Source organism: Pristis pectinata, chromosome 1 (genome assembly GCF_009764475.1).
Source record: "Pristis pectinata isolate sPriPec2 chromosome 1, sPriPec2.1.pri, whole genome shotgun sequence".
Classification (NCBI taxonomy): domain Eukaryota; kingdom Metazoa; phylum Chordata; class Chondrichthyes; order Rhinopristiformes; family Pristidae; genus Pristis; species Pristis pectinata.
In genome coordinates this window covers 139,125,146-139,140,677 of record NC_067405.1, presented here as the reverse complement: position 1 = coordinate 139,140,677, position 15,532 = coordinate 139,125,146, and the positions used below count along the sequence as shown (strand labels likewise).

The 15,532-nt window shown below is 43.2% G+C and overlaps 1 protein-coding gene across 2 annotated transcripts in view; it reads right to left on the bottom strand.

Annotated features, from left to right (window-relative positions):
• adck1 (aarF domain containing kinase 1) overlaps positions 1 to 15,532 on the bottom strand; it is a 567,777-nt gene that overhangs the window by 529,273 nt on the left and 22,972 nt on the right. For both annotated transcript variants that reach the window (XM_052017675.1, XM_052017684.1), the window contains exon 3: positions 13,503 to 13,586. In XM_052017675.1, coding sequence (XP_051873635.1) covers positions 13,503 to 13,586 — 84 coding nt within the window. The remainder of the gene's footprint in view (positions 1 to 13,502; positions 13,587 to 15,532) is intronic.

Genomic DNA, 15,532 nt, shown 5'->3' with positions numbered 1-15,532 from the left:
TGGGTAGCGGAGAAAGTGGGGGAGGGTAATGGGTGAAACAAACAGGCACCTGCACGACTTGTATCCCCTCCCCAACCCCATACAATCTGCCAACCATAGCTTCAAGTTAGGTAATGAAATGGAGTGGTTACCATAACAACACTACCTACCTGTTGCACCTAGAACTTGGAGACTTTCTGCCTTTTTACATCCACCTGATCCACTAGTTCACTACTGAATCCACTTAAAACATCCAAATGACCCTGCTGCAAAGACAGCAGCCAAGTGGTCCTAACCATTTTCACGGGCTTGTTCCCTGCTTGCACTTCAAAATTGTTGCTGAGCAGACTTAATGGATGTATTTTAAAATGATAATTCATGGACTGCAGTACTTTTGGGAGCTCCTGGAATTGACTGTGTCTGCTTGTTCCTTTTCCCATGCACTTTTCAATTTATGAGAGACAAGATATCTTTATTAGGCACATGTACATCGAAACACACAGTGAAATGCATCTTTTTGCGTAGAGTGTTCTTGTGGCAGCCCGCAAGTGTCGCCACTCTTCCGGTGCTGACATAGCATGCCCTCAGCTTCCTAAACCGTACATCTTTGGAATGTGGGAGGAAACCGTAGCACCCGGAGGAAACCTACACAAGTCACTGGGAGAACGTACAAACTCCTTACAGACGGCGGCCGGAATTGAACCCCGGTCGCTGGCACTGTAATAGCGTAACGCTAACTGCAACACTACCGTGCCTGCTAGTTATATAATATAGTGCTTTTAAGTGTTTAAAAAAAAAATTGTTTCTGCAATGGAAGGGGAGAGAGAAGGCGGCAACCCAAAAGAGGATGAACAGTGAGTCAGAAGTGGAGTGATAATTATCTCTCAAGTCCCCATGATTGCAAACATTCTCAACTTCTAGTCAACCAGCAGCGCCATCATCAGGCTACTGGAGAAAGTTCAATAGTAGATAATGATTATATACTGGGTCTCCCTGGTAAGTAAACAATCACTTAATGAATCTTCACTCCAACTAAGACTTTTATTTAATTTGTCAGTTAACAAAAGGTTAATTCACCACAGTGAAAGGTAGGGAACACATTTGGAGAACACAGGTCTGCAAAGAACAGTAACATTTAACTAGAGAAACACATTCCAACACACAATTCTCAGCCACTTCTGCCATTTCCAATTGGACCCCACCACCAAGTATATCTTCCCCTCCCCACCCCTTTCTGCCTTTCACAGGGACGGCTCTCTCCGCGACTCCCTCGTTCACTCCTCCCCCCACCCATCCTGCTCCCACCCCGGGAACTTTCCACTGCCCCCACCATAGGTGCAACACCTGCCCCTACACCACCTCCATCCAGGGACGCAAACAGTCCTTTCAAGTGGGACAGAGATTCACCTGCACCTCCCTTAATATCATCTACTGCATTCCGTGCTCCAAGCATGGCCTCCTCTACATTGGCGAGACTAAACGTAGACCAGGTGATCGTTTCGCAGAACACCTGTGCTCTGTCCATGACCGCGATCTTCATCTCCCCGTTGCCAGTCACTTCAACTCCCCCCTCCCACACTATCACAGATATGACAGTCCTCAGCCTCCTCCACTGCCAGGAGAATTCCAAGCGCAAACTGGAGGAGCAGCACCTCATTTTCTGTCTTGGAACCTTGCAGCCTAATGTCATGAATATTGAATTCTCCCACTTTAGGTAATCCCCACCACACTTCCCCACAACCCCACCACCAACTTTGCTTCTTCTCTTCTTCCCTTTCCTAGCCCCTATTTTGCTACCTTTTTTCCCTTACCTTTGACCCATCCCCCGGTGGATGTTCTCCCCTCCTCCCCCGCACCTGCCTACCACTATCTCTTACCTACACCTACCTATCACCACCTTGTGCCTACCCTGTCTCCCTGCTTTTGTCTATCTATCACTCCTGCTTTTCCCTCCTATATATCGGGCTTCCCCTTTTCCTATCTTCAGTCCTGAAGAAGGGTCCTGACCCAAAACGTTGACCGCCTGCTTTTCTCCACGGATGGTGCCCGGCCTGCTGAGTCCTCCATCATCGTGTTTTTCAACATTTAACTAGAGACACAAGAGACTACAGATGCTGGAATCTGGAGCAACACACAAAACAATGGAGGAACTCAGTAGGTCAGGCTGCATCTGTGGAGGGAAATGGACAGTCAACAATGCAGGTTGAGACCCTGCATCTGGACTAGTCTCACTGAGTTCCTCCAGCATTTTGTGTGTTGCTCAAGTAACACCTGTCTTTTCAATCGGATTAATGGGAAGGAGTCTGTGAAATAAACAAGCTACTTAAAATGAAAATCTCTTGAGCACCCTTCCACCATGGCCATTGGATGATTGACTTGCAGGTTTCAGCTTGTCAAAAGAAGCATGGTTTACTTCTGATTTATTGCATGCTTAATAGGAGGAGACAGACTAGTTTCTGACTTTTTTTTTTAAAACTATCCACAGCAACTAGTATCCCCTGCAAAAGGCAAGCGTTTACTATAGCTCCCACTATATTTATACAACAGAGGCTTCTTTAGGAAACTAATCCCGTTCATTAACAGGGAAAAACCTGTAATCTGTTTCAGTGGTGTTGGTTGAGAAATACCTTGCCCTTTGAAACTCTGCAATCACCTGCTGTAGAAAATACTATCCCCGAAGTTGACAATAACTATTTTAAGTTAATTTTAATCTCGCTTCATAGAGCAATACAGCACGGATACAGGCCCTTCAGCCCAACGAGTCCAGGCCAACCACTGTGTTCACCCAGCTAGTCCCAATTTCCTGCATTCAACCCACATCCCTCCACACCACTCCATGTACCTATCCAAGTGCTTCTTAAATGATATTATTGTACCCACCTCAACCACTTCCTCTGGCAGCTCATTCAATATAGTCACCACCCTCTGCGTGAAAAGTTGCCCCCAAGGTCCCTTTTAAATCTTACCCCTCACCCTAAATCTATGCTCCGTAGTTTTGGACTCCCTTACCCTGGGGAAAAGACTGTTACTGTCCACCTTATCTATGCCTCTTAAACACTTCTACAAGGTCGCCCCTCATTCTCCTGCATTCCAAGGAATAAAGACCCAGCCTGGACAACCTCTCCCTATGACTCAGGCCCTCTGGTAGTAAATCTTTTCTGCACTCTTTCCAGTTTAACCACCTCTTTCCTAATAACAGGGTGACCAAAACTATACAGTTTTCATCCTGTATTACACTCTGCCTTTTGCCTATGATAAAAGCCCACAGATTCCTAAAATAAGTTTCTGAAGTTCTAAAGCCAGGTTCTCTACAAACAGGAAAACCAAAAGCAGATTGGGTGATCACTTTATGAAGTACCAACACTTGTCTGCAAGAACAACTGAGGTTCCAGGCACCTGGCACTCTCCAAGTATAACCAGCAGTCTCCGTTGATTTTTGAAAATTAACTGGGTTCTGTGGACTTTGTTTTAAAGTCCAAGTCACCCAACCTCAGGGCTTTCAAGAAGCAAGCCCCACACTCCAAATGGTCCATCAGCTTACCTCCTGAAGTAACCCAGACACACATACCAATTGAAGCTTCTGATTGGAAAGGGAACTTTCCCAAAGAGCCGATTTCAGGTGTTCCCATTCCCATTCCAACTGCAGCCTCCTGCAATTTTCCAAAGAAGCTCATTAGAAGACCAAGAAAGTACACTATGTTTGGATCAGGTACCTTCCAGTCATGTGTCAACTTCAACAATTTCAGTTCAAAATCAAGCACAATGGTTGCTGGTAACATTGTCCCTCTTTGTGTAATGATTCACCTCCAACCTTTCCACAGATCTCCCTTTGTTTTTTTTAAAAACTTTTCTGCCTCTTGCACGCACTACCATCCCCTCAAAATGTCCAAACCCACCCCTTTCCTTAGCTCTGCACTTGCTTAAAAACCTGTCACGTCTCTAATATTTTCTCATTCTGACAAGGGAGTCATCGATCTGAAAAGTTAACTGTTATTCTCCACAATCACTGCCTGACCCGAGAGCTTCAACATTTTGTTTATATTTCAGATTTTCACCATTCTACAGTAGTTTGCCTTCTGTGCCTATTATTCTTTGATGCAGCCACTGTGCACTGATGCAAACACTGCATAGACATAAAAATGGCACCAGAACTCGGTGCAAGAAACTGTTCTAGTATCAGCATACACAAAAACTTGAAGTCTGACAAAGTAACCATCTCCCTGTGCAGCACAGCTCCCTTAAGCAAAGTCATGCCAAAGGTACATTTAAACCTCGAGTAGAATCTTTTATTTTTAAGCTTACCCACATTCCAAAACAAGACACCCATGAGGTCATGTTTTATCTGTATCCAAGTTTGTGGTGGCAATGCATAGCCCTCACTACAACCCCAATCTGCCTTTGCACAATACAGTGCACAGATAGCCATCCAGGTAGCTACAGTGCAACTTCAGTTTTTGACTCCATTAGTTCTTATGAGGTGTAGACAGTACAACAAAAAGTTTTGTCAAAAGAACTGAGTGGTCAAAGCAGGGCTTCATTGTTACATAGATTTTGCATTTATCTTTTTGATCCCTTCCCTTTATGATTATTCCTATCTGTATTGGTTTATTATTGTCACATGTACCGAGGTTCAGTGGAAAAAAAAACTGTTTTGCATGCCATCCATACAGATCATTTCATCACATCAGTACATCAAGGTAGTACAAGGAAAAAGCAACAACAGTATGCTGAATAAAGTGTTACAGTTACAGAGGAAGTGCAGTGCAGGCAGACAATAAGATGCACGGTCATAACGAGGTAGATTGTGAGGTCAAGAGTTCACCTTATCATACTAGGGGACCGTTCAAGCGTCTAATGACAGTGGGATAGAAGCTGTCCTTGAGCCTGGTGGTATGCACTTTCAGGCTTTTGAATCTTCTGCCTGATTTTTGGGTGGGTGGGTGGGGGGGGGGGGGGGGGGGGGGGGGGGGGGGGGGGGGGGGGGGAGCAAAAAGAGAGAATGTCTGGGGTGATTGGAATCATTGATTATGCTGGCTGTTTTACCAAGACAACGAGAAGTGTAGACAGAGTCCATGGAGGGGAGGTTGGTTTCCATGATGTGTTGAGTGGTGTCCACAACACTCTCTTCCTTGCAGTTTCGGGCAGAGCAGTTGCCATGATGCATCCGGATATTCCCAAGAGGTACGTGTTATGTTTGTTCTTCATCAAGAGACAAACTTCGTGTGGGTTTAACACCTGAACACTTTATTAACCAACAGCAGACAGCTTGCTTTCCCCTCTCTTTTTACAGCCACTTCCTGTCCCCCATGTGACCCCTTGCATTGCCTACTGGGAACTGTAGTTTTATTATAACTACATAATAACACATCTTCCCCCTTTAAAGAAAAGCAAACAATACTTTGTCCTTAAAAACCTGCCAAGAACCCTTGTGCACTCAGCAGCTTTCAATCAGTCTCTGAGGTGGTTTAATGGTCCTTTTTGATCTGGTACTTGTTTTTGTGGGTGTGTTGCTTTCCTTTGCTGCATTACTGTTGGTGTTTTCCTGGAAACTCTGGTCCACATGTTCATTTTCTCCATATGTTGGCCCCTTTGGTGTACTGACAGGGGACGGGTCACAGCCATGGGTTGGAGCTTGTGGTCGTAGATCCATGCGGTTCCTCCTCAGGTGTCCCTCGCTCTGTCTGGATCTGGTATGAATGCGGATTTACTTCCTCTTGCATGACTCCTTGCATGGACCATGTGCCAGAATCATGATCTCAGATTCGCACTTGATTCCCAGGCTTCAGGACTGGTAGGCTTTTCGCTGTCTTGTCATGATCCTGTTTTCCTTTCCCTTCCTGTTGCTGTAGGTTTTCTCTTAGCACCTCTCCTCGCCACTGCTCGTTCTTAAAATTGAATTTAGTCAGCCTTAACCTCTCATTGTAAGTTGGATGTCTTCTTTCATTGGCAGCAAAGGGAAAATTTTCCTTCAGACTTTCCTTTTCATGTCGAAGTGTTTCTGCCTCTTCTAAAGTAACATCCAGGTCATTCTTTGGTTTCACGCAAGATTGCTCTAAATCTTTCAAACTACTGCCAATTTCTGCTTTAACATCCGACTGAAGTATTCTTATGGCTGCCTTTATCTCTTTCTGGCATTGCTCCATTTGTTCTTGACTTCTCAGCTGTTAAGTTCAAAATATCTCTGTATGACCTTAATTCGTTCCATACGTGCTAGTTCTTGTTTGTCTCTAAGTTGAAACGGAACTTTCCTGCATGCATGGACAACAGGAGCCACTGCCTCATCTATGAATTTTGTGTACACCAGGTAAGCATCTGAACCCCTCAAAGACATCTGCATTTTCTTCCATGAGTGTTGTGTGGTCATCTTTGGTATGTGAAGCTACTATGAAAACTCTTTTCATTAGGTTGAGCCTTTCACATGCACTCAGACCTAGTATTGGCTGTACTCTTTTCTACAATCAGTAGCTGTGATTTTTAAGTGCTGCCCCTTATGCTTAAAGGTACCATACAGCCCCCTTTTACTGGAACTTTCCAGTGTAGCCTGTCACTTTTAATTTCACAGGGTAAATCTTACTCTTTACTGTGAGAGTCTTATAATCATCCATGGATAACAGATTCACCTGAGCTCCGGTGTCAAGCTTGAATGGAATTACTGTCTCATTCACAGTTACTGGAACAATCCATTCTGTTTTACCAGCAGCCACAGTCTGTACAGAATCCACAAAAAATTCCTCCATTTCCTCAACTGTGTGCACCTTTCTCATGTTAGCCCCAGCTTTATAGCACCTTGCAAAGTGATTCTTCTTCCCACAGCTATTGCAGGACTTCCCATAAGCAAGAATGTGTCTTTGGAATGTGTCTACCTCCACATCTGCTGCATTTGCTGTTCGAGCCTTCCTTTGCTTTGCTGGAAATTCTTTCAGAAATGCCCTGTGCTGCTTCTGTTTCCACAACATGCACTGTTGCGTCTGCCCTGTGCAGCTCCTTAGCTTGTGCTCATGTGGTTTCTGCTGACCTACATATATTCAGCGCCTTTTCCAGGGTCAAATCTTTTTCACGCAACAGTCTTTCTCTGATGAAAAAAATTTGAGGAGTATTTTATCCCAAGTAAAAACATCACATTTGAGAGAGAGAAATTTTTTTCCTGTGACCAGAAACAAGGTGTTAGCTTCGACCAATACTTAGCTAAGCTTCACACACTGAGTAAGTCTTGTGAATGTGGAGATTTGAGAAACTCACTAGTTAAAGACAGAATAGTTTGTGGAATTCCAGATAATGGACTCAAAGTGCCCAACTCAAAAGCTGTCTCATCAATTTGAAAGCTGTTATAGATGTCCAAAGCAGAAAAATAGACACTTTCAATTTTTCATCATTCCTTCCTGCTCCACTAGCATCTAAATATGTTGAATCACTGTTTGAAGCATTTCCAATTACCAGTTAGATTGCCAGTAAACTGCATAGGCGTGGGAGGACTTAGCTTATCCATAACGGGAACTCTCGGCCTCTCACCTGAATCTCTCTTGGCATATCTGGTGACTGCTGAATCTCGGGAATAATGTGTTCCCTCGCCACGCCGGCCAGCTTTTTCTCTCGTACTCACTGAGTCTCTTTCTCAATTGCACACAGTATTCATCTACTCTTCCTGTTCAGACTTCATTCCGACTTCTGACACCATGTTATGTTTGTTCTTCATCAAGAGACAAACTTCACGTGGGTTTAACATGTGAACATTTTATTAACCAACAGCAGACAGCTTGCTTTCCCTCTCTTTTTACAGCCACTTCCTGTTCCCCCATGTGACCCCTTGCATTGCCTACTGCGAACTGTAGTTCTATATTATAACTACATAACACAGTACGTATTCACCACGAGTGCACAAGAGTGTAGGCCCAAAACCTAAGTCTAGACTTTAGAAAGCTCCCACAGTTCAGACACTGACAAGCCAGTTGAAGTACATGACAAGGGTTCTACATGCTGTGCAATACATGGTGACATAGCATGGGCAATGACTGCTGATGAGGACTGACTGTGCTGGGAATTGGCAGCTCGAGTTTACAGTGATAGAAAAGCACAATCCTTTTCCAGATTACTTCTACTGCAACAACTGCATAGCTGTGTTATGGAACTCCATAATAAGATAGTTGGGATTTAATTGTCTCCCACCTCAAGTATGTAATTAATAAATTTTAGAAATGCCAAATAAGCCATTGAGGTACTTTATTAATAATTAATCTTAATTAGCATTAGTAAACATTCAGATTGAAACCTTGCTACAAAGGAAGGTTTATTCCAAATAATGACCCACAGAGGATTTTGCAAACTGTTCATTCTTATTCTGCCAGGATAAAGGTAACAGCCTGTTTTTCTTCACTCTGATAAGGAGAGTCACAGGGACACTTCATCTGATGAAGAATCTCTTTTCATTCAACTTTAAGTTCTAGTCAATGTACTTCATCACAATACTGGTACTTTAGTAAACAAGGGCCACCTCTACCCAGGGCTGGGTAATCTCAAAGCTCTCACAAAAGAGGTCTTTAGCTACGATAATATGAAAGTTATAATCTAAACTTGGGCTGGTTGTTGGGAAAGGGAATGTCTGACTCACTGGGGATCCTGTTGATGGAACTGTACAGCACTGGACATTGTATCTCTGACTGGCCAGCCATCATATCACTTCCTACCACCACTTTCCCACCACAACCCACCCCACACATTCAATATCTTTGTAACCAATAAATAAATTCAGAACAAAACTGTGAGCAAACTCGGGCTTTTCCCTTTGAAGCAAAGGACAATGAGAGGTGACTTGATAGACATGTACAAAATGATAAGAGGCATAGATCGAGTGGATAGTCAGAGGCTTTTTCCCAGGGCAAAAATAGCTAACACAAGGGAGCATGATTTTAAGGTGATTGGAGGAAGGTATATAGGGGAGGGGGGTTGATGTCAGAGTCTTGTTGTTGTTGTGTTTTTTTTATACACAGTGCAGTGAGTGCATGGAACGCACTGCTGGCAGAGGTGGTGGAGGCAGATACATTAGGGACATTTAAGGAACTCTTAGATAGGTACATGAATGATGGAAAAATGGAGGGCTATGTGGGAGGGAAGGGTTAGATAGACTTAGAGCAGGATAAAATGTTGGCACAACATCGTGGGCCAAAGGGCCTGTACTGTGCTGTTATGTTCTATGTAATTGTTATTTGGACCAGTGATCAATTCCTGAAGAATATCGAGCAAACTTGAAGGGTTGTCACAGCTCCAGTGTTGTTTTGTGATGCTGTATCTGCCTCCTGGAACATGAAACACTTTGGGCCTGAGAAACCATGCCCTGCCAATTTGTCAAACTGCCACTTCCCTTCCATACTTTAAATTCCCTTTCTTGCTTCTAGAACTTAAGTGTTGCCACTTGGAAATATTTCTTTCTTAACATTCCCCTTCTTTCATCTCTAGGGATCCCTTCCACCTCTCTCCTCCTCAGAGACTCGTTAAAACCAGTCTCTGATCACCTGTTTTACTATTTCCTTATGCGACTTAGCATCAAAGTTTGTTTCATAAGTTGCTTCTATGAAGTACATGAACATGTTTTAAGATATCAAAGACTCTACATAAATCATTTTATTCTTCATCAAGCCTGGGGCAAGCAATAGGAGAAAAGATCCAGATTAATGAACATTATACTTTAAGGTTCGATAGCCAGATCAGAGCCAGCTCAGTGGAAGCTTCAATCTCTCATGATGGCCCATATAATCAATGAACAGGCTCAGCTTCAGGTGTCCCATGCAAATACAACTCATCGCAGTCCAATATTTACATGGGAGGTAGAAACCTGCAAAGTTGATGGTTGGACATTTGACCAAATTTTTGGGAACGTTTAAACCCGATCTGCAGATTCATAGCCCTACATTTGTATGTTGTTGCTGTAGTACATTCTACTGTTTTTTATTATACCAAAATTCTTTTCCATTTTGTTAAATTTGTGGGTTTTTTTTGCTATTTGGAAGTTAGTGAAAGATTGGTCAGATTACCTCTCTAATCTTTTCAGAAACTTTTTACTTGAATAACACTAAAGTCTGTTTCTCCAAAACACAAAGCCCAAATTCCTCATCTTTCCAGATTAAAGACATGTGTCCTCACCCCACACAGTACCAGCACTGGAAGTATCAATCATCCCTGACATCTTAGATGACCTATATTGAACTCATATCCCTACCACTTTCCAAATCACGGAGAAGGTTAACTGAAAGTTGGGGTGGGTGGCCTGTCATTGAGTGTGTGAAAAGGAGATGCCAATGCCAAGTGGCAGCTGGAAAAGCAGGACAGTTCTGGGCAGTGGGAGAGATACTGTGGGGGCAGCTTGAAAATTCACTATAAAACATTTCATGGGATACCCTCCCATTGGGCAGAAGATAGAAAAGCCTGAAAGCATGTACCACCAGGCTCAAGGACAGCTTCTATCCTGCTGTTACAAGACTATTGAATGGTCCCCTAGTATGATAAGATAGACTTTTGACCTCACAATCAACCTTGTTATGACCTTGCACCTTATTCTCTCCCTGCACTTTCTCTGTAACTGTAACACTATTCTGCATTCTGTTATTGTTTTTTCCCTTGTACTGATGTGATAAAATGATCTGTATGGATGGCATACAAAACAATGTTTTTCACTGTACCTCAGTACATGTGACAATAATAAACCAATTTACTCTTCCTGTACAAGGTGGAAACCTGTTTCTGCCCTGTCCCTCTCCTCACAATAAAAACCCTGCAATCCACAGCTCGACCCCACTCTGCAGTCACCTGGCTAGATCCACCAAGCCACAGAAGCTTCTCACCAACTGTCCAGTGGTTGGACCTCGAGTCAGATGGCTCTTTCAGATGAAGCATTAAACTGAAGCCCTCCCTGCACTCCCAGGTGAGCATGAAGGACCAACCCCAAGGCAAAATTGAGAGGAAAGTTACCCTGTGCCCTAAACAACATTTGTCTCGCATTAAAATATGTGACAAAAACCAGAAGATTATCTGGTTATCATATTGCTTTGCATTAATTGGTTGCTGCATTTATTAGAATTTCAGCTTCAAAAATACTTCACTGGCTGTTCAGTGCTTTAAGTGTTCTAAGCCATGAAAGGCGCTGCAGAAAATGTCCTCATTTTCCCCCTTTTACCCAAGTGAGCATAATTCATGGATTTGCTTAAATGGAGAGTGCAAGTCTGCCTTTGTGCTGGTGTTCATCCCAAGCCAACACTACAATACATGTCTGCACAACCAAACCTTCTGAACCAGCAAGTGGAACACATTCCATCTTATACTCCCAGTGATCCCTGCAACCCATTCTCTCTGTCTCACTCACCTGAGGTCAACTACAATCAGCCATGTTTCAGTGGTTCGCACTCTCATCTCGATGCAAGGAGGTTATAGGTTCAAGACTCATTTGAGATTTGAGCATAAAAATATAGACCAACTCTCCAGTCCAGTAATGAAGGGGTGCTGCACTATGAGAAGTTCTGTCTTTTGAATGAAGCCAAACGCAGGCAGGTGGGACTAGCTCGCTGGGCAACACAATTGGCATGGACGAGTTGGGCTGAAGGGCCTGTTTACATACTGTATGACTCTAAGTGTTAAACTTTCAGCCCTCTCAGGTAACCATAAATGTTCCATGGCATTGTTTGAAGAGCAGCAGAATTCTGCTGCACTTTTACTTAAGAACTAGAAGCCAGAGTAGGCCATTCCCCTTGTGCCAACTCCAACTTTCAATAACTACTTTCATGCACTAACTCTCTGTCCCTTGATTCCCTAACTATCAATCAACACACTGAAACAGATTATCTAGTCATCGTCACATTGCTGTGCCCAAATTAGCTCATTCGGTGCCACTCCAGCCAATAACCAAACCCACTGATACGAATCAAGGAAAATAACACTTCAGTGGGAAAAGGCAAAACATGTCATTCATTGCCATAAATTTTCAGCCAAGCTGCAAGTCCCTCTACTACAGCTATTTATCCCTCAAGCTTAACAGCAGTGCCAGTAGGCAGGAGTTTTGCATCTTTCCTCACAGTAAACATCCTGGTCTTTGCAGATTTCATTCATTGCCTCCTACGTACACCTCTTCACCTGCTTTCAGCCAGACCACTTGTGTCATTCACCTAGTCTCCATTCCATCACAAAACTTTATACATCTCCACCCCTTCGGCTTTCTCTACAACTTAAAACTTGGTGCATTTCATATTTTTCAGTTCTGATGAAAGGTCATTCACCATAAATGTCAACTCCATCCCTCCCTCTACACGTACTGCCTCAGCTGCTGAGTTTTTCTAGCATTTTGTTTTAATTCTGCTTTTCAGCAATTATGTTATTTTGCTTTTGGATTCAAGATACCTTTATTAGTCACATGTACATCAAAACACACAGTGAAATGCATCTTGTGACTAGAAGCTGGTTTTGTGGTTGGAACCCAAGCAGAAAATTACAAAAACCATTATTGCCCCCCTCCCAACATTCACATACAGTTAGCACACTATACCATTGGACTGGATCGCACCTCTGGAGCTTCACGTCCAACGCCACTGAAGGGGATCCTTCACCACAGATATTGCAGCTGCTGAACAAGGCAGCTCCAAGGGTAATCAGCGATGGGCAATAAACTCTGGCCTTGCAGGGATGTTTTCAACACAGATACAAACTGAATACACAACCTAACATTGTGCACTACACTACCTATCAGCCTCAAAGTACCTCCATATCAGAAATGAGCAGAGGTGGCATTTGAAAGGAGGAAAATATTTTAATATGCAAAACCTGAGCTGCCTTCTTCCATTGACCTCTGACTGCTATCGGGCAGTTGGCCACATTCTTGGAGATTTCATTACATGACTTGTCACCCGCAATCATTTCTTCCCCACACCCTCAAACCCATCACAGCCATCTCCATTTTATTTTTAAAAAGTTGTAAGCAAAAAAAAACATTAAAGAGCAAAAAGAAGAAAATATCATGAATTTGTTTCTCCTGCACAGCAAGATGTGGTTGGGGTTGGAACAAGGGCTCTTCTGGTTGATTAGACATTAACATTCCTAAGCATCTTTTGCATCCCACTCAAAAGGGATCCAAACTACTTTACAGCCAGTGAAGCATGTTGAAGTGTGGTCAGTTTTGTCACATAGGAAAAATGGAGCCTATAAAAGCAAAGAAGAAGTTGCAAAGGCAGCCAAAAACTGGATTGTGGGGCTCTAACTTTACAGGGGATGAAAATGTAGAACACATCATTTACAGAATACGTAATTCGAGGCTCAAACCTCACAAAACGTGCTCAGGAACAGCTAACGGCATCTGGAACATCTATTGGTTTATCCACAGTGGAGATCATGATTAAACACAGATAGTCAATTTAAGCAAGCCCATCCATCAATCTGAAGTAAACCTGCCCCTCCCTCACCACCTTCAAACCAAACCTTTTCACGGCATTACAGGAATTCGCAGATAAGTGAAAGCTCAGTCACACACTAGCACAAGGATTTGGACTTACCTGTGACTTGATGGATTCGTATTCTTCTGTCCCATACTCCAGACGCCTGAGCGAGGTAATGTAGTCATAACTGATAACTGCAGTCTGAAACGAACAGAACAGAAAGGATGAAGACTCAAGAGACCACAGGTGCTGGAATCTGGAGCAACACACAAAAGCGCTGGAGGAGCTCAGTGAGTCGGACAGATCTACGGAGGGAAATGGACAGTCAACATTTTGGGTCGAGACCCTTCATCTGAATGGAAAGGTTTTTCAATAGGCCACCCACTTTTGTCCATTACTTGTACTACTCCACTGATCGCTACTGACAGGTAACATTGAGTTGTCTTACTCCTGCTGCCAGGACAATGCATGTTACTCCTCTAGTAGGTAGGCATTCTAGCTGCTGGGCGACCCTGAAGTTAGCTGGATGCTTCCCATCTTCCCTTTTCACCGGTAAGTGGACATCCCATCCCTTGCGATGATTGGACCGGCCGCTCCACTCACTCTCTCTCTCTCTCTCTCTCTCTCTCTCTACATAACTGTACCCCCTCTCCCTCCCATGCTCAAGGGACTGAGTGACATTCTCGTCCCATGCTTACAAACCTTTGCCACCTGCACATGGGGAGAGGTCAGGTATCAAATTGGGAAAAACCACCAGTGAGTGACTTTGTCTCTTTATTGAAGTCTATCAGACACCAAACCATGACACCAAAAACCTGACAAAAGCAGAGAATGCCCTGGTCACCACAGCTTAATATTGTTAAAGTGGAACAATCCCTGTTGGGTTAGATGGCAGAGGATGCAGCAGGGATAAGAGGTATCGACACAAATTGTAAGAAAGATTAGTGATGTCCCATAAGGATCTCTGCTAGAGCCAGCTAATGGAAAACACTTATCTAAATTTGGCAATCCCACAAAGAAAAGAAGCCTAGCTGATCATGCAGTGGGAGCATCAACCTAAAAAGACAGACATTGATAGATTGAGTTGAGTTATCATCAGAGTAATACAGCATGGAAACAGGCCCTTCAGCTCAACCATGGTGCCCACCAAGCTAGTCCCATTTACCCACACTTGGCCCATATCCCTCTAAACCTTTCCTATCCATGTACTTATCTAAATGTCTTTTAAGTGTTGTTATTAAACATTTGATGCAAAGCAGATGAAAGTAGGAACCAAGTAAATAGAGGAGGGGTAGACAAAAAGTCAAAGAGGTGCATTTTAAAGAAAGCCTTAAAAAGGAAGGAGAGATTTATACAGAAAATAGGAGCAGGAGGCAACCAGCCCTTTGAGCCATAGTTATAATGAATGGTAAAGCAAGCTCAATATTAAAATTCTTGCTCTATCCCCAAAACCCTTGATACCTTTTGAGTCTAAAAGCTTATCCACCTCCTTCTTAAATATATTCAGTGAATTGGTCTCCACAGCCCTCTATGGTAGCAGATTCCACAGGTTCATCACCCTCAGAGTGAAGAAATTTCTCAGCTCAGTCCTAAATCTTTTGCCCTGTAACCAGAGACTGTACCCCTCATCTCAGGCATCCCAATCATCCTCCCCACGACCAGCCTGTCTATCATTGTCAGAATTTTATAAGCTTCAATTAGACCCTCTCTCATTCTTCTAAACTCTAGTGAATACAAACCTGGTTGACCTAATATCACCTCATACATCAGTCCCATCATCCCAGGAATCAGTCTGGTGAACCATTGTTGCAATCCCTCTATCCTTTCTTAGTTAAGAAGAATAAAATTGCATACAATATTCGAAGTGTGGTCTCACCGAGACCTATATAAAATTGCAGTAAGGTATCCTGTACTCAGATCCTCTTGCAATACCATTTGCCATCCTAACTGTTTGCTTCACCTGCTTATTTCCTTCCCGTTAACTCCCCTCCATGTCTATTTGTACATTAACACCTCCCAACATAAACACCATTTAAATAACATACTGCCCATTTTCCCTAGAGGTGGATAATTTTACATTTACCCATATTATATTGCATCTGCCATGTATTTGCCACCTACTCAACCCGTTACATTTTTTTCCTTTG